At 40.0% G+C, this 27,371-nt stretch overlaps 1 protein-coding gene across 4 annotated transcripts in view; it reads right to left on the bottom strand.

Moving 5' to 3' along the window:
* Positions 1 to 8,321: 8,321 nt before the first annotated feature.
* ACVR1 (activin A receptor type 1) overlaps positions 8,322 to 27,371 on the bottom strand; it is a 141,346-nt gene continuing 122,296 nt past the window's right edge. For all 4 annotated transcript variants that reach the window (XM_003266138.3, XM_030796491.1, XM_030796489.1 and 1 more), the window contains 2 exons: positions 10,327 to 10,457; positions 8,322 to 9,541 (listed from right to left, as the gene is read on the bottom strand). In XM_003266138.3, coding sequence (XP_003266186.1) covers positions 9,407 to 9,541; positions 10,327 to 10,457 — 266 coding nt within the window. In that variant the 3' untranslated portion in view covers positions 8,322 to 9,406. The remainder of the gene's footprint in view (positions 9,542 to 10,326; positions 10,458 to 27,371) is intronic.

Here is a 27,371-nt window from a genome sequence, read left to right as displayed (position 1 = left end):
AAAATAAGATTAAACAAGTTAGCCAAGAAGGAAAACAAACAAACAAAAACTATCCAGATGACTTTTAAACATAGGTAGATACAGACTATTTTTAATAATGAACCTGAGCATAACTCTTTTTTCCAATCAGCTTTCTAGTGTCTTACCATTAAATATGAATGAACAGTCAAGGATCTTCATCTAGTTATGGAATTCCTCTCATGATGAACACAGAAACTAAAATAAACAGATAATGGGGAAAAAAGAAGAATCCTGAAGAAGTGGAAACAAAAAAGGAGTTAAAGACAACTTTAAAAAATTCTGTGACATTCTCAGAGGGATACAAGAAGATGTAGCATCCTGTACAAGAACAAGAATCTTTTTTAAAAAGTCCTTTCACAGCTGGGCATGGTGGCTCATAGCTGTAATCCCAGCACTTTGGGAGGCCAAGGTAGGAGAACTGCATGAGACTAGGAGTTTGAGACCAGCCTGGACAAGATGGCAACACCCCATCTCTACAAAAAATAAAAAAATTAGCCCAGTGTGGTGGTGCATGCCAGTAGTCCCAGTTACGCCAGGCTGAGGTGGGAGGATCACTAGAGCCTGGGTGGTTGAGGCTGTAGTGAGCCGTGATCACGCCACTATGCTCCAGCCTGGATCACAGACTAAGACCCCCATCTCTAAAAATAATAAAAATAAACATAATAAAAGTAAAATAAGAAGGTCCTTTCACAACTTTTGGAAATTAAAATATTGAGAAATCACATACTAGGAAATAACATATATATTATTGAATATACAATAATAATATCATAAGGTAAAACTTTATTTAATGTCATAAGAATTACTAAGTGCCAGACACTGTTCCAAGCACTTTACAGATATTAACTCATGCAATCCTCACAACAAATCTAGGAAATAGGTACTATTCTATAATTACCCTCCATTTTAAAGAAGTAAAGTGACTTGCCCAAAGTTAGACAGCTACTAAGCAGCAGGACTAGGACTATAATTGCACCATCGTTTGGTAGAGTCAATGTTCTTAATCTTTATGCTATACTGCAAAGATAAAGATCTGGAAAACAAGAGAGAAGAGATATTCTAAACATTAGAAGATCCGCCCAGAAGGTCCAACATCCAAATAACAGGAGTTCCAGACTGAGAGAACTAGGGCTCTCTCAAAGAAAAACATCCTACAAATTCTGCTGAGAAAAGATATGTCACTTTTAAGGATCTGATAATCAGATACACAAGACTTCACCATCAACAGGGAAAGCTGGGTGATGTAGTAATATCTTCTAAATTTTAAGAGAAAAGTCCAGCCTAGAATTCTATATCCCACTGGGGATACAGAACTAATTAGTTGTGAAGGTAGAATAAAGACATTTTCAGATCTGAAAGGTCACAAATGATATTACTGGAAGATGCACTTCAATAAAACAACAGAGTAAATGATAAGGAAGATACCAGAAACCAGGGTTCCTACACAGAAACAAACCAGGGGAACTGTCTGGAAAGTGTTTGGTCAGGAATTAATGATAGTACACTAAAAACTTAGCAACTGCAAATAAAAGAAAATGGTTGACTGCAGGGAAGACAAAATGCCTGTATAGGAAAGGAAATGTAATCACTAGTGAATTAATATTTACTTGGTGACAATAAAATAAACAGCAGACATTGACTTAACTCACAATTATACTCTGTAAAGCTATATGAAGGAAGAGATTGTTACTTGTTTTGCTCACTGCTTTTTTCTTGGCAATCAGAGCTGTGCCCAGCACATAGTAGGTGCTCAATAAGTATATGTTGAATTTAAGAATAAATACGACAAGTCTATAAGAGGGAGGATATATATATGTGTGTAGGATGAGGGTGAGGAAATGATGGTAAAAGAGCTCCATTAATGTTTACAACTCACAAAAAAACAATAAATAGAAGGGTAAATATGCTATTTTGAAAATCAAAGCAGAGATCAGTAGAGATCATTTAAAAAAACAGAAAATGTTCCAGGTGCCACTGGGGTCGAGAATAAAATACCTAGGAATACAACTTACAAGGGATGTGAAAGACCTCTTCAAGGAGAACTATAAACCACTGCTCAACGAAATAAGAGAGGACACAAACAAATGGAAAAACATTCCATGCTCATGGATAGAATCAATGTTGTGAAAATGGTCATACTGCCCAAAGTAACTTATAGATTCAATGCTATCCCCATCAAGCTACCATTGACTTTCTTGACAAAATCAGAAAAAACTACTTTAAATTTCATATGGAACCAAAAAAGAGCCTGTATAGCCAGGACAATCCTAAGCAAAAAGAACAAAGCTGGAGGCATCATGGTACCTGACTTCAAACTATAACAAAAGGCTACAGTTACCAAAACAGCATGGTACTGGTACCAAAACAGCTTTATAGACCAATGGAGCAGAACAGATGCCTCAGAAATAATGCTACACATCTACAACCATCTGAACTTTCACAAACCTGACAAAAACAAGCAATGGGGAAAGGATTCCCTATTTAAAAAATGGTGTTGGGAAAACTGGCTAGCCATGTGCAGAAAACTGAAACTGGACCCCTTCCTTACACCTTATACAAAAATTAACTCAAGATGGATTAAAGACTTAAACAGAAGACCTAAAACCATAAAAACCCTAGAAGAAAACCTAGGCAATACCATTTAGGACACAGGCATGGGCAAAGACTTCATGCCTAAAACACCAAAAGCAATGGCAACAAAAGCCAAAATTGACAAATGGGATCTAATTAAACTAAAGAGCTTCTGCACAGCAAAGGAAACTATCATCGGAGTGAACAGGCAACCTATAGAATGGGAGAAAATTTTTGCAATCTATCCATCTGACAAAGGGCTAATTATCCAGAATCTACAAGGAACTTAAACAAATTTACAAGAAAAAAAAAACCTCATAAAAAAGTGGGCGAACGATATGAACAGACAATTCTCAAAAGAAGACATTTATGCAGCCAACAAACATGAAAAAAAGCTCATCATCACTGGTCATTAAAGAAATGCAAATCAAAACCACAATGAGATACCATCTCATGCCAGTTAGAATGGCGATCATTAAAAAGTTAGGAAACAACAGATGCCGGAGAGGATGTGGAGAAACAAGAATGCTTTTTCACTGTTGGTAGGAGTGTAAATTAGTCCAACCATTGTGGAAGACAGTGTGGCGATTCCTCAAGGATCTAGAACCAGAAATACCATTTGACCCAGCGATCCCATTACTGGGTATATACCAAAAGGATTATAAATCATTCTACTATAAAGACACATGCACACCTATGTTTATTGCAGCACTATTCACAATAGCAAAGACTTGGAACCAACCCAAATGCCCATCAATGATAGACTGGATAAAGAAAATGTGGCACATATACACCGTGGAATACTATGCAGCCATGAAAAAGGAGGAGTTCATGTCCTTTGCAGGGACCTGGATGAAGCTGGAAACCATCACTCTCAGCAAACTAACACAGGAATAGAAAACCAAGCACCGCATGTTCTCACTCATAATTGGAAGTTGAATAATGAGAATACCTGGACACAGGGTGGGGAACATCACACACCAGGGCCTGTTGCAAGATGGGGAGCTGGGGGAGGGATAGCATTAGGAGAAATACCTAATGTAGATGATAAGTTGATGGGTGCAGCAAACCACCATGGCACGTGTATACCTATGTAACAAACCTGCATGTTCTGCACATGTATCCCAGAACTTAAAGTATAATTAAAAAAAAAAAAAAATAGAAAATGGTTGCTACCAGAGAAGGGGAAAATGAAAGCAAAAAATAGCCCAGGATTGCTGGTTTTTATTATAAACCTTTTAGAACGCTATAGACCACCTGACCTCCCAAATCAGCATGATACTGCCATAACTTCAACCTTCCAAAATACATTGTCATCTTAGAAAGATGGAAACTACAAAAAAAAAATGAACAAATAACACAGAGCAACACCACTCAAAGATAATCATGTTAAATATTTTGGTATAACTGGATACTTTTTTCTAGGAATTTTTTCAACAACTGACTTCATATCTGGCATGTAAATTGGTATCCTGAATTCATTTATAAAAACACTGAAACTAAATAAGAGGAAAAGATCATTTGCTGGAAAAAGAAAGCCAACCTCTCCCAACTCATAACACAGCAATTCAGTATGCATATTCTATTGAAAAGAAGTCGATAATATTTTCACGCAAAAAAAAAAAGTAGAAAAAAATGTGTAATCTCTTTTAACAAACAGCAGCATATAGCATATTAATTAAGAGTCCAGGTGCTAAAATAGTCTACCTGGGCTCAAATCCCAACTCAACTGTACTTTTGGTTGTGTGATGGACATTATAACCTCCACAAACCTGAGTTTCTCTAAATGTAAAATAAAAATAATACCAACCTCCTAATATTTCTATGAGGAGTACCTGTTCAACAGTAAGCAAATAAGCCAGCATGTAGTAAATGCTCAGTAAACATTAGCACTGTAATTATGATGATTAATAACTATCTAATGGGTGAGACAACAAAAATATGTAAGACCAGCAGAATAAACAAAGGGATTTAACAAAGCCAAACGCAAAGGGTCACCAGTGTGACAGGAAGGACAGGACAGAAGCCTCTCCTCTCTGGTATTTGACACTAAAATTTGTCAAATAAGCGAATCACGGATGCACTCTAAATTCCAAGCTGAGGAGTTTCCGAGCAACTTTAGTGACCTCATCCAATAAGAGTGGCGTGGAGAGGGTAACAGTTATTCAGGGTGATTCGGCTAATGGCAACTGTCAAAATGACAGTGCAGCAGGTCACACTCTAGAGCATAGGTCTTGCACAATAGGACACTCCTCAAAAATGTGAATTCATTGGTTTTGAAATACAGTTGACCCTTAAACAGCACGGGTTTAACTACACGGGTCCACTTATATTCACAAATTCAATCAAAAACACAGTATTCGCAGGACGTAAAACCTGCATATAGGGAGGGCCAACGTTTCCTATGCAAGGGTTCTGCAAGGCCAACTGTGGGACTTGAGTGTGCATGAATTGGTGTCCTGGGACCAATCCCCTGTGTATACCGAGGGACAAGTCTACTGTGTCCTGGGTCCCTGGCAGAGGGAGAGTAAGAGTCAGAATGCTTTGAAAAGAAAGCTTGGGACCCAAAGAAGCGCTCACATATAACACAGACCTATAGCGATTGAGAGGGTCCTTCAGGGCATCCCAATTTCAGTGAAGAAATTATTTTGGGATGGGGTGACAGGAAACAGGAAGATCATCCCTTCTTGTTGGGGAGCAAATATTCTAGAAAAAAAAAAAGAGATTTGCCCAGGACTTGTGTCACTTGATCTTCCTGTGAAATATAAACACATTAAGAAATAAAACAACAAATGTCAGGCCAAATGCCCTTTATTTTCTTAGTCCTTCTAGGAAAATATATAAACTGAAAGGCAAGGGTGGGGATAGAGGTAAAGGAGTCACAGGTAACTGAGAGAGCTCTAGCCTAAAAATGTAGTAAAATCTGATTTTAGTTCTGCCACTAATTAGCTGAACAATCACACTTCATCACTGCGGCATTTTCTGGTGTGTAAATTGGGGATATAACATCCGTTCTACCTACCTTAACAAGTATTACAAAAGAGATAATGAATGGGATAATGCTTCCATCAGTCCAAGTCCCGTCAGGATACTACATCAGTTTTTTTGTTTTTTAGTAGACAGAATAGTTGACTAGGAATAACAAATTATTAGTTACATTAGACATTAAAGTGGCATGGAGATAGCCAGGCATAGAGGTGTACGCCTGTAGTGCCAGCTACTTTGGGAGGCTGAGATGGGAGGATCACTTGATCCCAGTTTGAAGCTGCAGTGAGCTGTGATTGCACCACTGCACTCCAGCCTAGGTAAAAGAGTGAGACCCCTTCTCAAAAACAAAAAGTACCACAGAGGAATCAGCTAGAGACAGCAGCTTGGTATGGTTGTGTCCCTACACAAATCTCATCTTGAATTGTAGTTTCCATAACAATTGTAATCCCCATGTGTCATGGGAGGAAACCGGTGGGAGGTAATTGAATCATGGGAGTGGTTTCCCTCACGCTATTCTCATGACAGTAAGTTCTCACGAGATCTGATGGTTTTATAAGAGGCTCCCCACTTTGCTCAGTTCTCATTCTTCTCCCTGCCGCCACGTGAAGAAGGATGTGTTTGCTTCCCCTTCTGCCATGATTGTAAGTTTCCTGAGGCCTCCCCAGCCATGCTGAACTGTGAGTCAATTAAACCTCTTTCCTTTATAAATTATCCAGTCTCGGGTATATCCTTATAGCAGCATGAGAACAGACTAATATACAGCTACACCAAGGCTAAAGGAACAAAGGGAAGTGGTTGGAACTACCAGAACTTTGAAGTTTAAAGGGGAGCACCCAGAGAGCTGATCCTTGGGCCTCTGAGGAGGAGGTCCTCTTGAGCTGGTACTGGTGTCCCTGAGTTTGAGGGAAGGGCAGCCCTCTGAGGTGTGAACCCTGGTCAGTCAATACTGGCATCTCTGAGGTAAGGGTACAATAAAGGTGCTTCTGCAAATTTTAGAACAACTGCAAACTAGATTCACCTACTGCTACTGCAAAAAGTGGCTGCTGCCGGGGTTAAGAAAGGAGGCTGGGGTGAGGCTGACAGAATAGGAAGCAGGATAGAAGGGCCAAGTCTCTTCAAAAAGACTTGCTTGATGGGAATGGTAAGAGCTCTTTAAATAGAATCAGTTATTCACTCTCTCCCCTTTGTGTCTTTGTTTTGCTGAAATATGCATAATACTCAACACAAAGACTAAAATGAAAAGGAAGAACATACTAAGTACTGTTGAAGATGCAGAACCAGAACTCTCATAGGCGGCTAATGGGAAGAAACACTGAATAACCCTTTGTGAAGAAGATGGTTTGGTAACATCTACTAAAGCCTAACATACACTGGACCCAGAGAGTGCACTCCTGCATGCACACATCTAGTATGATTCCACTTATAAAGTCTTCAGTAAGAAATGAATATGATCAATGCTTTTAGAAGTCAGGAAGGTGGTTACTCTTGGGGTTGGAGAGTGAGGTAGCAGCAAGAGGGAGACTTCTGGCATGCTCTGCTTCCTCATCTGGGTGCTGCTTCCATGGATGTAATAAATTCATAAAAATTCATCAGGTTGTACACTTTTATATATGTATACTTTGATGTGTGTATGTAATATTTTAAGAAAAGTTCAATGTAATGCCATTCCATTTCTGGGCATATACGCAAGAGAATAAAAAGCAAGAACTCAAAGAGACATTTGCACACTCACGTTCATGGCGGCATTATTCACAAAAGCCAAAAGATGGAAGCAACTCAAGTGTCCCTCAGTGGATGAATGGATAAACAGTTTGTATATACAAATGTGGAGTATTATTCAGCCTGAAAAAGGAAGGAAATTCAAACACATGCTACAAAATGAATGAATCTTGAAGATATAATGTTAAGTAAAATAAACCAGTCTCACAAAAGGACAAATACTACATGATTCCATGAGGTGCTTAGAGTAATCAAACTCACAGAGACACAGAGTAGAATAATGGTTGCCAGGGACCAAGGAGGGAGGAATGGGGAGTTATTGTTTGACAGATACAGTTTCAGTTTCACGTGAGTTCTGTGGATGGATGATGGTGATAGTAGCACAAGGTGAATGTACTTAACATACACTTAAGAATTAGTAAATTTTATGTTATCTGTAACACAAATTAAAATTCTAATTTTTAATTTAAAAAAATGTGATTCTAACATATACCCTCCAAGTAAATGCATCCTAATGAAGTTATTAACTTACCTCTGGAAGACATTCCAGCATGTTCACACCTCTTCTCTTATTGGGCTACTGTTAACTCTACCTTTTTAATCTTGTGTACAAGAAGTGAAAAAACCAAGAATGGACTCTCCCAAGCAGCCAGGGGGGATGCATAAGACCACTTTACACTCACGTGGAACCTTTCACTCAACAAAATGCTTTAACATCCTCCTTCCCGTTTACACTCACAACATCCCCCTGTGAGAAAGGCAGGTCAGAGAGATCTGTTACCCTCACCTTACAGCTGGAGAAACTGACTGAAAAAAAAAAAAAATCACAGCCAAAGGAAGAAACGAATTTTCTTATACCAAATTCAAGCTGTAAGACATCCTTATGATGTCTTACATAAGTTCATGAGTAGATTTAAAAAGTAAATTCAATTTACAAATTAGTTTTGTGCTTCTATTGCTCCCATAAGAAAATGCGTAATGTTACACAGATCTTTTTTATATTTTGAAAAACAATTTCACTGTTTGACTTGAAAACAGTTTATTTAATTTATACAAATAACTACTAAATACAAAAAGTAGATTAAAACAAAATAGTTATTTTTTTCTGGCAGAGTTTAAATGCACATAATGGATAACTCTGAAGAAAATGCATTTTCCCCATAGCGTTCAGGACTAAAATTCTACTGAAATCTTTGCTTCTAAATCAGTAATATATTCGGTGGTGTCATGTGGGTAATGGCTAAATACGTTCTGCATATGAACTGAAAAAAAGTTACAGTCTACACACATACAAATGTGAAGCACTTAAAATGTGAATTTAACTGATAATAAAAGAAAATGTCCATTTTAGAGTATAGTGTTAAAAACATTTCGGTAATAAAATCATAAGACCACATAAAAATAAGCTTTAACATATGCACGAAGCAGTTTTGTAAAAACTACCAAGTGCACAAGTAATAAATAATTTGCAAAGTTGTGTATAAACAATTCCTAATGTTCGGCATCATTGTAAACATCAGCACATGTGTAAAATGCAGCAAAGTCTGACATTACATTTTGTTTTGCCAAATTGAATTCCTATTATCCAAAGACAGACCAGTGGAGTACGCAGCCAACGTTTTGGCAAGTTGGGTCTTTAAAATTAAGAGTAACAGTGCAAGTAAGGAATGCAAAGAATTCCTAGTGCAATAAAGAAGAGAAGCACAGGCAATATTGCTGATTAAAAATTCACCACCTCCTTGAGTTTCCCGTGGGGAGTGTCTAGGATACTTGTGAAAGCTATGCGAAGCCATTGTCTTAATGCCCAGATCTCTTTTAGGATTTCTCTGTGTTCCTCCAGTCCCTACCTTTGCAACAGTGTCTGTCCAACATTAGTCTCTGCAGTGTGAACAGTTCGTGAAATGCCCAGTTCACAGTCATCGAGCGAGGTTAGGGTGGTTTTGATGTCTCCCCAGCACATGGCTGGGTACGATGTCTGCCTTGTCAAAGCAGCCATTTCGGGAGGGAGACAGATGGATTCTGTTCTGACAACCAGTCAGGCCAGCATTAGGTCCCAGCTGGACAATGACAACAACGTCAAATCTTCCTTCTTGACACTATGAAAATGTCAACAGTCAGTTTTCAATTTGTCGAGGGAATTATCAATTTTGGTCAAAGTCTTTTTGATACGCAGTGCTGTGAGTCTTGCGGATGGATTTTGATACCAGCATTCTTTCATTAGCTTGGCCAGAGACGTTAATGTCTGAGGAGAGAAAGAACAAACACCACAATGACAAACTGGCTTTTTAGTGGCCCTGGAAGTCGGGCTGATATCATGTCTACTGTTCTGAAGGACTCGCAGGTCTTGTGAAATTAGAGTTATGTTACTGTCATCTTCTTTAAACAAATATTCAAGCTTTAACCACTGATAAAGAGGCCACTCTTAGAGTTTCATGAACTCTGTCCTTTGGACTCTTAATGCTACCAATTTACTTTATCAGGTAAACGACATAGGCCAGACTGGACCCCTTAATGAATCTATGGGTGCTCAAAGCAGCAATACTAACCTAGAGATAATCCTGAAATTTCCAAATAGGGTAATTTCTCATTGTTTTATATCTGCTACTACTTATGAGTAGCAGTACAGGATCTTCAGCATTCAGCAGGTTGTGTTTGGGATTTCAGACACACAGAGATAGAAAGGAGGTTAAAAGCTTCACTTAAAGTCTCTTGGTCTATACATGAAACTGCAGTCTTAGGGCTAGTAGCAGTACTCATGAGTCTCCCGATTCCTGGAGCTGCACATTCATAGAAATTCTTACAAATATTGTCATTCACTAGCATCCCCTATCAGATATGGCTTCTTCAAGAATGGAAGTATTTTTCCGAACTACTCTACTAGATCTAAACCCTTCTACATAAAATAGGAAGAGAAAACAACAGATACACAGGACAGACCACTCAGATGGGATACCAGTTGAAACTCAAAGGGAAACAAATAGCAAACAATGGAAAAGAGCTCTAAAACTGAGAAAGTGGCATTCTTACTGGGTCTGAGAACCATCTGTTGGGTATGTTTGGCCTTTGTTGATCCACACAGACTACTTTCCTCATATCTTCAAAACTTGGGTCATTGGGAACCACATCATAGAACGGTGGCTTGTAATCCTCCACTATACCTGCACACAAGGACAAGAATTGTGTTGGGTTAGCAAGAGAGTACAGGTTGCCCCAAGGTTTCATTGATGGGTGCCACAGGTTATAATGTGACAGAAGAAAATACTAATCACCTTCCTCATACCTCAGGGCAGTCCTGGAAGCTAGAGGTACGTCCTAAAATAGGTGGAGAAAAAGACAATAAATATACACCCTGCACGGTATCGGAAGAAGGATAATTCTTAGAAAGAAATATGTGAAAACTTCTCATGTAATCATAACTATTAGCAAAATTCTCCAACAGTGTATATTAACAGCTCTATAATGCCCAACAGGGCACTGGAGACACAGAACAAAAACTCCTGTGGTGATCAAAAACACCCAAGCTACCTATGGAAAGTACATGAATCTAGTGGTTTCCAACCATAAATGGAAATAAGAAGTTGTCCACAAACTGGAGCTAGGGAGTAATAAACCAAGACCATCATCAAAATACCCCTTTTTTTGTTATAAAAGTATTTTGTTAAGGAAAACATTGTTATAAATTAATCTCTTCCATCAGGAGTGTTGCAAATAATATAATAGGAAATACTCATTTCCTCATTCATTGATTCTACATGTACTGAGTACCCTCTAACTGCAGGCACAGCTATCTGACTGATGGCTCTATTATTTACTATCATATTGAAGGCACAAAATAAAATGTAAAGAGGATAGCCACGTGGGAAGGCAGAGGAAAAGAAGGATAAATAGTGAACTCTTCCTCTACCCAAAAGCAAATATGAACAGTAGCTAATTTCAGCTTCTGCCCCTGCCTGATTTCCAATGGCCTGTAAACCTTTTCTTTTCCAGCAGAATTATATCAACTCCTTAAACAAAAATTTTTAACTTCATTATTTGGAATTAGAAAATGGACTCTTCCCTTCATAGAAATAAAACCAAGACATCTACTATTTCCTTTCCCTCAACAAAGGGTTCAAACAATGAGGTAATAACTTGGTTTACTGCTCTCTTTTCTTCCTCCAGGTGACTTTCTTCTATTCCTAAATACCTAAGAAGTTGTTGGAGGGGACAGAAGGAGACTGTGAGGAAAGTTGTCATTCAGTTGTTCTAGTTCCTACAAGCCACCTGAAAAGCTTCAATTCCCTTTTCATTTATCATAGAAATTACTCAACAGTGGGAATCCATCCTTACAAATTCCATACAAATACAAATCATTTATGCAAAAGATTAGACATGACAAGGAGCATCTTTTCAAGAAATGCTACAGATCTTTTTAAAAATTCACAAATTTAGCTAAATAAAGGTTTATATTTGAGATGGAAACTAGTCTAAATTATATTTTTTAAAAATCTAGGCTGAGTGCGGTCGTTCACGCCTGTAATCTCAGCACTTTGGGAGGCCGTGGTGGGTGGACCACTTGAGGACAGGGTTCGAGACAAGCCTGGGCAACATGGCAAGACCCTGTCTCTACTAAAAATACAAAAATCAGCCGGGTGTGTTGGCGCATGCCTGTAGTTCCAGCTAACTCAGGAGGCTGAGGCACAAGATTTGCTTGAAGCCGGGAGGTGGATGTTGCAATGAGCCAAGATCGCACCACTGCACTCCAGCCTGGGTGACAGAGTGAGATTCTGTCTCCAAAAAAAAAAAAAAAAAAAACTAGTTAATTCCAAATAACTTACCCACATTGTGTAACTGCATTTGAAATGCATATCAGTCAGTGGATTAAAACCTTTCCTGGCAAATCATAAACATCATATTGGGTATAAACTGCTACTCTCAGAAATCTTGGAACACCTCATCTTAGAGGCCCTTCTACTGTAAGGATCCCAGGAAACATTCAAACAAAAATCTTTTAATTATTTTCAGACTAACAGACACCATCTAAAATACAGCTGAATATGGACCTAGAGAGATATTTTTTTGCGTTTTCTAGGGTCACAAGAATTTACAGAAAACGGTAAGACACGTGCCCTTCACCATCTCTCATTTTTTCTGAAGGAGAATATATTTAATAGCCTGGCTTAATATTTAAAAATCTAGCATAACAGCCATCGTTTTGGAGTAATTTACGTGTTGAGCTTAGAAAGGGTTATGTGAATGTGAACAGTAATACAAAGTTGAAGTTTTCTATAAATGCAAAAGAAAACAAAGCATGGCTGGATTTTTAAAACATGAGATCTAGTGATACCAAACAATGAATTTCACTATGCAAAGCTGAAGTTTGCCCCTGTGTTTCCGTTTCCCATGTTTCAATTTTATTAAATGTCCTCATGTTTTAATAAAAGGAGTCAACTATTTTTAAAAGACCATTTAATTGATTATCCCTGGGGTTTAGTCAAGCCTCTTTTTCCTCAATCATTGGCCAACTGTTGATTGTTTTCACCTGATGCTGGCCATGCTTCTCCAAAATAAAATAAACCTGGGATTAAGCTCTAACAGTCACTACGAACTCCCTCTGATCAAGGAAAGCAATAAATCAGCTGAAAGTGCATTACTGCTATGGTAGGATGCCGTATTAAATGCTGAGAGTGATAAAAATAAAAGACATGCTCTTGTTTTCCAAGGAAATCAAAATTTAGTGGAAGAGTAGGACAAGTCTCTAATTTTTTTTTTGCCTGAGACAATGGAAATCTTGTCAAAAAGAACCTCAAAATCTTTTTTCACCCATTTACTTTGCATCTTGAAAGGCAAAACTATGTTAGAAATTCTCATTCTACTTTCACTTGTGAGATCCTAAATTGACTCAACGGCCATTTTGATTAGCTGGGTGTGCCCGAAGCTGTGCTTGGCAGGAGGGATAAAAGATGAAAAAATGGTGGCTCACGCCTGTAATCCCAGAACTTTGGGAGGCTGAGGTGGGCAGATCACGAGGTCAAGAGATCAAGACCATCCTGGTAACATGGTGAAACCCCGTCTCTACTAAAAATACAAAAATTAGCTTGGTGTGGTGGCGTGCGCCTGTAGTCCAGGCAACTCGGGAGGCTGAGGCAGGAGAATCACTTGAACCCAGGAGGAGTAGGTTGCAGTGAGCCGAGATAGCGCCACTGCACTACAGCCTGGTGACAGAGCGAGACTCTGTCTCCAAAAAAAGAAGAAGAAGAAAAGAAAAAGATGCAGCGTTGGTAATGAGGAGCAGAATAATGAGAAAGGTGAAAGAAAAAAAACTACAGACTAGCTTTAGAGGGAAGAGCACAGAGAAGAGGGTGGGGAGGGACAGTGGCACTTGGCAGTGCTCAGAGGAGAAAACACCTCCATGGTATCACAAGTCCCCATATATAAACTGGGTGCCATGGAAGCACAGGTAAGCCTTCCAGGAGGGAAGTGGGGCATGGGCAGAATAGAAAGATCAAGAGTTTGCAAGGCAGAAAAGATGACAGGGAAGAGAAACCCCCATGGAGTGGGTGCATTCCAGGCAGAGGGAGGCTATGGGGCAAGGACAGGAACTGACAAACCATCCTCTGATGTTGGAGAGATAGAGAGAAGTTCTCTGGGCTGAAATGGGTGCATGTGGTGGCAGGAGAGCCGGGGGAGAAGAAGGGGACAGGAGGTGAGGCCAGGCTGCGAGGTGACGCATGTTGTCAAGGTAGGAAATGACTGATTTACAACAGTGCCTCATTTCTGCCAGAAAGCGATCATCAGTGTAGCCAGGCAAAAAAGTGAACTCTAAGTCCTTTAGAGGCAGCACCCAAGAAGTTACTGCCAAATCGTGAGCCAGCAAAGAGCACAGCATGAATTCAGGCAAGTAACTAAAAATACAAAGCACTTCAAGTGCCAAATGAGCAGCACAAACAACAAACGACACAGGAAGGCAGGGGAAGAGGCACTCTTAAATGGTGGCCAGGGACGGAACAGACTGAGCTGGGCCTCGCCTCCCATGTAAGGCGGCCAGCGTGACTCAATGGGCCACGAGAAAGAAATAAAAAACATTATTCATAACCTACTCCCCCACAACTTTTGGCAGGGGTGTCTGATTTATACAATAGTTTTTTCCTGGGCATATGTCTAGTTGAAAGTTTTCTCTTTTTTGGGGTAAGCCTATCTTCATCAACCAATATCCCTCCCATTAGTTTGCTATATGGCTCTGAGTAAACCCCTTAGCTGCCAGGCCTTAGTTTTCCGATACCTTTAAAGCACACACCACAAAGCCAACGTGCAGATCAAACATGTCCTAGACATGCACTTTGAAAAGCATGAAACGCCAGTGGCCTCTCAAATGTCCAGAAACAAGTCCTTCCTCAAGATCTTGCCCCTGAGGTCCTGACCTAGACACCCATCTTCTTTCCGCTTGACAGCTGCACGTGGGACCCGCAGGTCTCTCTGCGACAGTCCTCCCCTGCCAACCTCCACCCTATCCCACTGCCCTCAGTGAGATCTGTAGAAGAAAGCTGAAAAAGGAGCTCACCGTGCCCCTCCTCTGCATGTATTCCCCATCAGTGCGGTCCATGGGGGCCCACTCCTTCCCCACCAAAGTCCATTCCCCACCACTGTCCTTCACATACCTGGACATCAGCCACACCAGAGTTACTTGTAGTTCCATCAATAGGGCACCTTTATGGGATCCTTCAGCTCTACCTTTTGTCTGGCATACCGACTGTCATCGTGGTCAAGTTTTATTTCTCATTCCTACCTGCACCTCACATTCTCCCAAGCTTGTCCAACTATGTTCTTATTCAACCCACGATGACTCAATTCATGCTTCTCACCTTCTGAGAAGACTGTCCCATCCTGCTACCACAACACAGGGGCCTAGACGAAGTTCAGTGCCCTCACCCCCATACTCAGTCACCTTCCTATATACCTCAACCACAGTGGCTTAATCTATTTATTTATAATAATTTGACTCTTCAACAAGAATGTGAGCACCTTTAAATCGGATATTCTGGGGATTTTTTGCCCAAGTGCTTCCCCAGAGTCTAACACAACACCTAGTGTATTACAGACACTAGATACACAAATAAATGTTGATTATATATGTCCACAATCCTTTTTCAAAACTCTCAAGGTTAGATGCATTTGCCAAATTTGGAACTTTTTACATTTTATAAAGGTAATAGCATACCCTGTATTTTATGTAACATCCCCAGCAAAGTCTGAGGAGTATCCCCATGACCAAATATATTTCTTCAGCAAAATATATGACCAGTCACACTAGATGGAATAAATAAAGGTTATATACTGACACATGTTCATTCAGGTCACGTTTCACTATCACATGAGTTCAGGTCAAGTGTTCTGTCAAATAAGTTATGAAAAAGCTTTCCAGTTTCAAAGTTTTGGGGACTTCTCAGTTGCAGATAAGAAACTGTGGACCTGGCTATGCTTTGAATTATCCAAAGGTAAGGTAAAGAGGAACTGATGGGATGTTAGAGCCATGAGAATTCCATCCTTCCTTTCCTTCAAAAGAAATTGAGGACCACATTGGAAAAAGTACTTTTCAAGTTCACAGCTAATTGATGGCAAAGTTAAACTAGAATCCAATTTTCTGTTTATATTCTAGAATTCTCCCTAACAAGCCACCCATGGGATAATGAAAGACATCTCTCTCTCCTTGCATCTCATGCCACAGTGTGCTTGCTTCTCATTACAAACTCTCTTCATAATCCTCCAACTTGGGTAGTCACATCAGATATCCAGGTAATGAGGACAGAGTCTCTGGCATGTATATCCATACAGAGAGCTATTTTTAACAATTAACTCCTACAGAAGCGCTGAAATCCTTCAGAGAACAGAACATTAGAAGTAAAGCTATTTTAGAGAGGGAAAAAATGAAAATGGCCCATATTTGGCATCTGAGAGCACTATAAGTGAATACAATGTTTCCTTCAGGTGTGGCACGTGAGAAAATTTGATGTGGTTCATGGACTAACTTTTTCATCTCATTAGTTACATATTTATTTTCATAGTTATCTTCCATTTTATGCCATATGATACTGGTTTTCCATTTCCAGCAGTGATAATAATTTCCTTTCAAAACAAAATTAATTTCAAAAAGAGTTAGCCAATTTGAAGGAAAAGATTCTGTAAATGATGGCACAAAGTAGCATTTGGATATGGAAAAAAATGATGAGGGTACTATGAATGAATTGGGAAACACTGAGTTCACGGAAAGGCATCATTCTTCCTGTTGAGACATGATTCAAAAAGGTATACCCAATATTTGTGTTACTTCACCTAACATACCTCACAAGAGGGCTTCCAGATATTTCTCATGCCACGGCACAGATAAAACATGACTAATGAATAAATGGATGAGGCTGTTCATGGCAGAGGGGATGACAGCCCTAGTTCTGGCCCCTTGGCCTGGCTGCACTGCCAGAGGGTTATGAGAATCAGTACCTCAGGCATTCCTGTAACTCATGGCAGGCACTTCTTCCTGAAAGCAGGAGTTGGAAAGACAGCCTTGTCCCTTGCTGGGTAAAGTACATGCTGTGACAGCTGTGTCCTGCCCCTCTAGCCCATTGTAATTCATGGGCTTATGGAACCATGTACATTACTCAAAGTCCAAACTAACTGCATTCTCAGGAATCTGTTAAAATTATAAAATTAATTTCTATTGTTGGAATTCTCATCGATGTAACATAGCAAAAGTAAATGGTTTATAGATTACTGTGTAGTTGGACCCTACTAAAAACGTGTCAATATTACTGTAAGTTGTCAAAGGAGAGGGCAAAAAGCCTAGAGACGCTGCATGGCTATTCCCTGGGTTAAACTATGAACAAGACAGCCTTAGAGCTTGCATACCTCCAAAACCGAGAAAGAGAGGAGCACCACAAGAGTTCCAAACATTTGGCAGATATGAAGAAAGGCTTCTTCAGAAAAATGTATCATTCACCGAATGTTGTGGCTGTTATAAGGTTTAGGATACAGATATTTGTCTTGGTGGAAGACTGCTTTTAGACGTGTGTCAAGGAAAAGAGACTACTAGTCAGTAAACAGCAGCCAATAAAGTTTTGCAGCCTTCAACTTATTTTGTCATGAGGTTAGTTGACTACTCTCCTCTGTTCTCAATCTCTAAATCAGGGACATGAAATTCCAGGAAGTCAGGGGGAAAATAATTCTTCCCTCCCACCCCACCTCCATATTCCTGCCCCCAGTCATTGTCCTAAATGTTAAAACAAACAAACAAAAAAACTGAAATTAATGAATATGAAAAATTGGCCCTAATATGATTTATCCTCTTATGCAAACCTTAATACACACAAAAGTAGGTAATTAACATCATGAAACATGTTGGATATTGAGTTGCTGACAAAAATAGGAGTTGTCATGGTTTCCATACACAAGCCCCATTGCACTTAGAGCAGAAGCACAAGCAGCTCCCTGGCTGGCTCAAAGATTCATTAGAAGAGGTTCTTTTTTCAAAGTAAGTGCATCAAATATAAGCTTATTCTAACAAGTATGTCCTAGTCCCCACCCCATAAGAGGCACAACTTGGTCAGCAAGGATTTTTCTACAAGATACAAATGGTTTTTGACACATTTTAACTCTGGATTCCATCATAAAATAATCAAAGCCAGTAATAGTAAAACAAGAGTATGTCCACAGAGCCTTCCTGTGGGCAGTGAAAAGGGGAAACAAATGTACTAGGGCCAAGAGGTAGCAAAACAAGAGGCAGAAGACGTCCACTGTGATCTGCAAGCTCCTGGGCGGCCTTCATCACCCATTTTCCATGTAAAGGAAACCATACCAAAGCACTTTCTATATGCCAGACACACATGAGATGCTTTACGTATATGATCTCATTTAATCACTATAACCCTTTAAAGTAGATTTTTTTGTTTTTAAATAACGAAACTGATGTAAGTCATCAAGTCAGAGAGTATGACGTCAGACTCTGGAATGTTAGTGATTCTACTTCACTGCCTCCCACAGACCCAGCACAAACCCCACACGGCTCTGGAGGGCACTCTTCATACAGACTTCTTCTGTGTGCAGTGCAATGGCCCTAGGAGAACCACAGCAAGGAAGACAGAAGCACATCATGCTAATGTGTCCAACCAAATTGGTGTTTGTCTATTCAATCTGGATACACTGCCTTTTTTCAAAAACCCTAGTGTGTATTTGGCTGGGAGCCTCGGCATCACATTTTCTTACCCTAGAACTACTAAATCAGAAATGCTGGGGCTGGGCCCCAGGAATCTGTGTCTTAAGTACTCTAGGTGACTGTGATGCACATTCCAGTTTAAAAACTATTGATCCAAGTGAACCCCTGCCTTAAGTTCATATGGAAAATTCACACAGGGAAGGTAAGAAAACCGTTTTCTTTCCTACCAATTCCAAATTCAATGTCAAATTAAACACCGAAAGTAAATTCCAAAGGACACTATTGAGAAATGTTCAGATGCAAAAATGGACTTAACTTTCATTTCCTGTAAAGAAACAGCATGAGGTTTATTATTAGTAACAAATAAATGTAAAATTCCAATAAAAAATATAAAATGCAACATATTTTTATGCTCATGGTTCACTTGAGGATCATATTACTCCAAGAGAACTATCTGGTCATCAATTTTTATAATGCATTCAGAAACTCAAAGGATGTATCATTATAATGACCTTCCTCACAGAAGATATTCATATATTTAAATGAGATACATTTTATATGCAATAATTTCAAAAATATATATTCTTTTAATGACAGTTCCTAAAGCTGGTAAGAAAATGAAATAGGTACATCACACCCTAGGGCATGGGGAATATTGTAAATTAGTACAGCTTTTATGAAAAGCAACTTGGCAATATGTGTCAAGCCATAAAAACATCCATATTCTTTGACCTATCAAGTCTACTTATTTTCAGATTAAGAATCATTTCCCTGAACGAAATCATCATGTGCACAAAAATGTCTACAATAGGCCCCAAATGGTGGAAACAGGATATCTAACAATATGGAAATGGTTAAGCTAATAAGATGTCATGTGACCATTTAAAATAAAAACAGCCTATTAAGCGAGATTTTAAAAAAATACGAATAAAAAAGATGATACAGAATTATATCTATATATGATTACAGCTAAGTTTTTAAAATGAGTGCATACAGAAGTAGAAAAATATGTGAATGTTGAAATTTGAAGGCACAATTTCTCCTACTCATTTTTTTTCTGTTTTGGGAGAGTAATAATTAAAAGATTAACAGTAGTAAAACAGGTTTGCAAGCAGCACTGAATACTTTCAGGTTTAAGTTTAGATAAACTGGTTTGTGTGTGGGGGGGTGTACATTGTGTGTGTACACACGTGAATGTTCATAGAAGAGGGAAGAGAGAACAAAAAGAGAAAATATCAAATTAGTCATTGCCAAAGAACAGTAGCTGATTTTAAATGAGACAGGAGATACCCTTATCTCCCCTCTAAAAAAAATCAAACCACATTACAGCACAGAAGCTCAACCCACAACATTCTGGGAACTAGTTAACAGTCTTGCTGATGATGCAAGGGAGAGATCAATAAATCAGAAAACAATTAAAACATTCTCCCTTTCTCTACCTCCCTTTTTTTTCCCCCCCAAAAATAATGTTAAACACAGGCACTACCAAGCAAGCCACCATTTGTTGAGCTAAATTTTAAACTGATGACTCTGACTTCAAACCGACTACTATTAATCACAGCTGATCTTTAAAAGCCACTTGGGTTTATGCCTGCAACACAGGGAGCGGGTTTGCAACACGAGTTCTTACAAAGCCTGAATCCCAAGTCTCTGCTGAGCAGGTCTGCTTGGCTCAGCTCCGGCACCCCCACAGCTGGAAATGCTACTGTCTAGCTATGGAATGCCAACTTCCTCTTCATTTGGGGCAAGTTCCACATCACACAGTTTATTTGGACACCAATCCTTCTCTAAATTGTTAAGATAAACTAATCAGAATTAAAATTTTCAGTTCGAAGGTGTTCAAGAATGATTGGGGAGGGGGTGAGGAAATGAAGCTGATGTGCAATTTCAGGCAAAGTTCAGAACTTTATAAATCTGCAAAACAATTTCTCTGTTGCAAACAATTCTCAAGGGGCATCAAGGGCACAAACTGCCAGGCAGCAGCTCCCAATGGTTGAGAAACAATTACCAAGAAAACGTTCATGATTCCATAAAAAAAAAATACTTTAAAAAGAACTGTCAATTTACAATCCATGTATGTTTAATATGAACACCTACTTTGATATCCTCAGATGGTTTGTTCAAAGCAGATCCACTCTGCTATTAGGAAAAAAAGCCACCTAAAGGCATGCCAATTTTAATTATTGTACAGTAAAACTATATAAATTACCCCAATTCCACTACCTCACAGAAAGTCCTCATCTCTGGCTGTGCTATTCATGAAAATTATGATTGCCCACAAACCTCAATCCTTAGGAGAAAACATCAGTGGAACGTGGAATGGAAAACAGCTATTAGAGACTTCATGCATCATTTCTTCTAATCCAGGACTCCAATGGGTCACAGGAGGCTAAAATGTAAAGCATCTTTTGGAAATGAACATTAATCTAAATATATGGCATTTTCTTCTGTTTTCCTGGAATAGTTTCAGACACATGCTCTGTGAAATAAGATTTTCAGTTGTGAAGATATGAAGAGGTTCATCTAGTTAATTCAAGGGATTCTGCTATAAAAACCACTTTGTGGGTAGTTGGGGCATGCCCAATTTGAAAGAGTATATACTTAGTGCTTTCAGAATACAATGTACTTAAAGTAAAGTTCAACAGTATATTTGTGGCTGATTTGGGTACATGAAAGGCAAGGGTGAGAGTGCACTGTAGAGGACACAGGTTAAAAATGACTGACAAGTGCTTCTTTAACTGCTAAGGCATCACCATTTAATAAAACTACTTATAAACAGATCAACATAGGCCATCTATCCAGGGCTTCCTGCATTTAAATTTGACTCGTTCAGTAGGTACAGTCTGCTCATTATAAATAAGTGACTTCTGAGTGCAAAAACTGAGCCTTTTCTCAACAATCCAAACTTAACAAGTCAAAAAATACCTAAAAAATAGCAGAATTCACCCTTAGATTCACTTGATCATTCTCCTGAAGTTAAAACTCCCTTGTGAGAAGGGCAAAAAAGGAAGGAGGGTGGGAAGAAAAGTAAAATAGGAAGATGGAGAAAGACAAGAATGAAATACGGACCCGTCCACCTACTATCCCTGGTGTCCATAGGCACAATCACGGAGCTCTGAAAACAGGCCTGCCCTACTCACCTCTAGGGCCCAAGCATGCCATCTGGAGGTCTGAAGAAAGGCTTCCTCCACCAACAGTCACCACTTGCAGTGCCTAAGCACAACTTCGAAGGGTCTAGGGATCAACTTGCTCCACCCACCACAGCCTGCACCCATGTGCACCAATGGGAGGCCTCAGCCTCCCAGTGCTTTAAAAAGCACCCACCCAGTGCTGCCCCTGTCAGGGCCCAGGGGGCCTAGGGATTGTCTGCTCAGCCCGCTGCCACCACTGGTGTGTGTGTGTATACCTTCTAGGGGATTGAGGATGAGCCCGTCCAGCCTGCTAGCACCTGCACACACATCATCTGACAGCCTATGGAGTGACCTGCCCTGCTGGTCACCACTGGAGCCTGCGCATGCCTCCTGGGGACCTGGCGACTGGCCTTCCCAGTTGGCTGTTACACAAGCTTGCTGCCTGGAGGCCCAATGGCTGGCCCATTCCACTACTGCCATCATCAATGCCACACATGCCACCCAGAAGCCTGATGACCAGCCTGTCTACCACTGCTGCCACCGCTGGCCCCTGAGCAAGATGACTGGAGACACAAGGATGAGTCCATTGGATTCAATTCCATCGGTGCTCACATATGCCACCCAGGAGCAGAGGACCAGCATGCCTGGCTTGCTGCCACAACCACTTGTGCCCAAGGACCAGTCTTCCTGGCATCCCCATCCCAAGAAAACCCTCACCACAGCCTCCATTAATTTCAGCCTAAACCAAAAAGGACTCACAGACACCACTGATGCCAATTACAGCTGAAGTAATCATATGGATACTACACTAGTGAACCTACCCAGAATCAAAACCAAAGCACCCTACCAACCCAATATAGGAAACAGTCTTTCCCTACAAAAACCAAACCATAAAACTGGGAGAAACAAAGGTTATACTAGATGTGCTGATATCAACATAAAGACACAAAGAACATGAAAAAAAAAACAAGGAAACATGACACAGTAAAGGAACACAGTAAGTCTCCAGCAACAGATTCCAATGAAGAAAAAATAGGTAAAATGCCTGAAAACAAATTCAAAATAATATTAAAGAAACTCAGTGAGATATAAGAGAACACAGGTTAAAAATACACAAAGAAATTGGAAAAACAATTCACGATCTGTGGCAAATTCAACAAAGAAATAGGTATCATTAAAAAAAAAATCAAACAGAGGTTGAGGAAAAGATGGCAGATAGGAGGCATGACTAAATTGCAGCTCCCACTCAGATGGACAGAGCAACGTGTGGAGACTCGCACCATAAACCTTTGCTCCAATAACTACTCCAGGAATATACCAGGAAAGCTGAAAGAATCAACGGACCCTTTGAAGGAAGTGGATTGCTCCTGCAGGACCTGGAGACAGCCCAAATACTCTGAGTGCCCAAACTGAAAGTGGGAAAGGAGGACTGACTGTCCACCCCCAAACACATACCCTCACTAGGGAACCTGAAGGTCCAGATTATGGAAGAAGGATTTGACCTTACCTGGAGCTGAGACAATTTAGACAGCTGAATGAAATACAAGGGCACAGGAGGCAGCGGCAAATGCCCTGTGGGCTCTCTTGGTCCCCAGGGAAGCCATTTCTGACTTGTCTTACAGTGGTCCTTGGGAAGCGCTGCCGGAGGAACTGGGAAAAGACCACAGCGACATGGAAACCTCCAGCTGAACTTTGTAAAAATTCTAACCAAATGCAAAGTTTCCTTGCCCGAACTCAGGGGAGGGCATGAATCCGGTGTCCAGACGTGACAGGTGGGAAGGCGTGCAAGCCCTGCTTGCTTTCTCTGCCGGGAAGCTGGTAGCCTGGAGCAAGTTCTCAGCCCTGCTGGCCCACTGCCTGGAAACAAACTTGGTACTGTTGAGGGGGTGGAGAGCATGGTGGGAGTGAGACAGGCCTTTTGGGTTGTGTGGGAACTGGGTAAGGCCTGTAACTGCTGGCTTTCCCCTACTTCCCTGACAACCTGCATGACACAAAAGAGGCAGCCATAATGCTGGGAACATAACTCCACTGACATGGGAACCACAACTCCATTCCCCACAGCAGCCACAGCAAGCCCCACCCAAGGAGTCTGAGCTCAGATATGCCTAACCCTGCGCCTACCTGATGGTCTTTCTCTACTCATCCTGGTAGCTGAAGATAAAGGTCATATTCTCTTGGGAGTTCTATGGCCCTGCCCACCACCTGATCCTCCCCTATACTACCACAGCTAATGCTCTCCTGAAAGCGCCACCTCCTGGCAGGAGGCCAACCTGCACATCAAACAACTACAACTAAGGACCTTCACAGAGTCCATTTCACTCCCCTGCCGCATCCACCACAGCAGGTGCCAGTATCCATGGTTGAGAGACCTGAAGACAGGTCACATCACAGGACTCTGTGCAGACACCCCCCAGTACCACCCTGGATACTGGTAGCCCTGTGTGGGTGGCTAGATCCAGAAGAGAAATAATAATCACTACAGTTCGGATCTCAGAAAGCCACATCCCTAGGAAAAGGGGGAGAGTAGTACTACATAAAGAGAGCACCCTGTGGGACAAAAGAATCTGAACAGCAGCCTTGAGCCCCAGACCTTCCCTCTGACATAGCCTATCCAAATGAGAAGGAATCAGAAAAACAATTCTAGTAATATGACAAAACAAGGTTCTTAACAACCTCCAAAAATCACACTAGCTCACACCAGCACTGGATCCAAACCAAGAAGAAGAAATCCCTGAATTGCCAGAAAAAGAATTCAGAAGGTCGATTATTAAGCTAATCAAGGAGGCACCGGAGAAAGGTGAAGTCCAACTTAAGGAAATTCAAAAAATGATACAAGTCCTATCAGATTAACAGAAGATTTCTCAGCAGAGACCCCACAAGCTAGAAGGGATTGGGGCCCTATCTTCAGCCTCCTTAAACAAAACAATTATGAGCCAAGAATTTTGTATCCCTTAAAACTAAGATTGATAAATGAAGGAAAGATTCGGTCTTTTTCAGATAAACAAATGCTGACAGAATTCGCTACTACCAAGCCAGTACTAACGAGAACTTCTAAAAGGAGCTCTAAATCTTGAAACAAATCCTGGAAACACATCAAAACGGAACCTCTTTAAAGCATGAATCTCACGGGACCTATAAAACAAAAAAATACCATAAATGCATTTTTAAAAAACCAAGGTATTCAGGCAACAGCATGATGAATAGGAATAGCATCTCATATCTCAATACTAACGTTGAATGTAAATGGCCTAAATGCTCCACTGAAAAGATACAGAATTGCAGAATAGATAAGAATTCACCAAGCAACTATCTGCTGCCTTCAAGAGACTCACCTAACACATAAGGACTCAAATAAACTTAAGGTAAAGGGGTTGAAAAGATATTCCATGCAAATGGACACCAATAGCAAGCAGGGGTTGCTATTCTTATATCAGACAAAACAAACTTTAAAGCGACATCATTTAAAAAAGACAAGAGGAACACTAAATAAAGATAAAAGGCCTTGCCAGCCGGGCATGGTGGTTCACACCTGTAATCCCAACACTTTGGGAGGCCGAGGCGGGCAGATCACGAGGTCAGGAGTTTGAGACCGGCCTGGCCAAAATGGTGAAATCCCATCTCTCCTAAAAATACAAAAATTAGCTGGGCGTGGTGGTGGGCTCCTCTAATCCCAGCTACTCAGCTGGCTGAGGCAGGAGAATCGCTTGAATCTGGGAGGTGGAGGTTGCAGTGAGCCAAGATCGCATCACTGTACTCCAGCCTGGGCGACAGAGCGAGACTCCATCTCAAAAAAAAAAAAAAAGCCTTGTCCAGCAGGAAAATATCACAATCCTAAATATATATGCACCTAACACTGGAGCTAGTAAATTTATAAAACAATTATTACTAGACCTAAGAAATGAGATAGAGCGCAATACAATAATAGTGGGGGACTTCAATACTCCACTAACAGCACTAGACAGGTCAAGACAGAAAGACAAGAAAGAAACACTGGATTTAAACTATACCCTAGAACAAATGGACTTAACAGGTATTTACAGAACATTCACCCAACAACCACAGAATATACATTCTATTCATCAACGCACGGAACTTTCTCCAAGATAGACCATATGATAGGTCACAAAACAAGTCTCAATAAACTAAAGAAAACTGAAATTACATCAAGTATTCTCTCAGACCACAGTGAAATAAAATTGGAAATCAACTCCAAAAGGAACCTTCAAAACCATGCAAATAGATGGAAATTAAATCGCCTGCTCCAAAATGATCACTGGGTCAACAATGAAATCAAGATGTAAATTAAACATTTCTTTGAACTGAATGATAATAGTGACACAACCTAATAAAACCTCTAGAATACAGCAAAGGCAGTGCTAAGAGGAAAGTTCATAGCCTTAAAATGCATACATCAAAACATCTGAAAGAGCACAAATAGGCAATCTAAGGCCACACCTCAAGGAACCAGAGAAACAAGAACAAACCAAACTCAAACCCAGCAGAAGGAAAGAAATAACCAAGATCAGAGCAGAACTAAATGAAATTGAAACAAAAAATACAAAGGATAAATGAAACAAAAAGCTGGTTCTCTGAAAAGATAAATAAAAGTGATAGACCATTAGCAAGATTAACCAAGAAGACAAGAGAGAAGATCCAAATAAGCTCAATTAGAAACGAAATGGGAAATACTACAACCAACACCACAGAAATACAAAAGATCATTCAAGGCTACTGTAATACCTTAACGTGCATAAACTAGAAAACCTAGAGGAGATAGATAAATTCCTGGAAATATACAACCCTCCTAGCTTAAACCAGGAAGAATTAGAAACCCTGAACAACCAATAACAAGCAGCAAGATTGAAATGGTAATTGAAAAAATTACCAATGAAAAAAAAGTCCAGGACCAGATGAATTCACAGCTGAATTCTATCAGACATTCAAAGAAGAATTGGTACCAATCTTACTGACAATATTCTGCAAGATAGAGAAAGAATCTTCTCTAAATCATTCTATAAAGCCAGTATCACCCTAATACCAAAACCAGGAAAGAACATAACAAAAAAAGAAAAGTACAGACCAATACCTCTGATGAACATAGATGCAAACATCCTTAACAAAACACTAGCTAACCAAGTACCACACCATATCAAAAAAACAATCCACCATGATCAAGTGGGTTTCATACCAGGGATGCAGGGATAGTTTAACATATGCAAGTCAATAAATGTGATACACCACATAAACAGAAATAAACACAAAAATCACATGATCTCAATAGATGCAGAAAAAGCATTTGATAAAATCCATCATCCCTTCATGATTAAAACCCTTAGCAAAATTGGCATACAAGGAACATACCTCAATGTAATAAAAGTCATCTACGACAAACCTACAGCCAACATTATACTGAACAGGGAAAAAGTTGAAAGCATTCCCTCTGAGAATTGTAACAAGATAAGGATGTCCACTCTCACCACTTCTATTCAACATAATACTGGAAGTCCTAGCCAGAGCAATCAGACAAGACAAAGAAATAAAGGGCGTGCAAATTGGTAAAGAGGAAGTCTAACTGTCACTGTTTGCTGATGATATAACCGTATACCTAGAAAACCCTAAAGACTCCTCCAAAAAGCTCCTATAACTGATAAAAGAACTTACCAAAGTTTCTGGGTGCAAAATTAACGTACACAGATCAATAGTTCTGCTATACACCAACAGCAACCAAGCTGAGAATCAAATCAAGAACTCAATCCCTT

Source organism: Nomascus leucogenys, chromosome 17 (assembly GCF_006542625.1).
Source record: "Nomascus leucogenys isolate Asia chromosome 17, Asia_NLE_v1, whole genome shotgun sequence".
NCBI classification, from domain to species: Eukaryota; Metazoa; Chordata; class Mammalia; order Primates; family Hylobatidae; genus Nomascus; species Nomascus leucogenys.
This window is presented reverse-complemented; position numbering and strand designations above follow the sequence as displayed.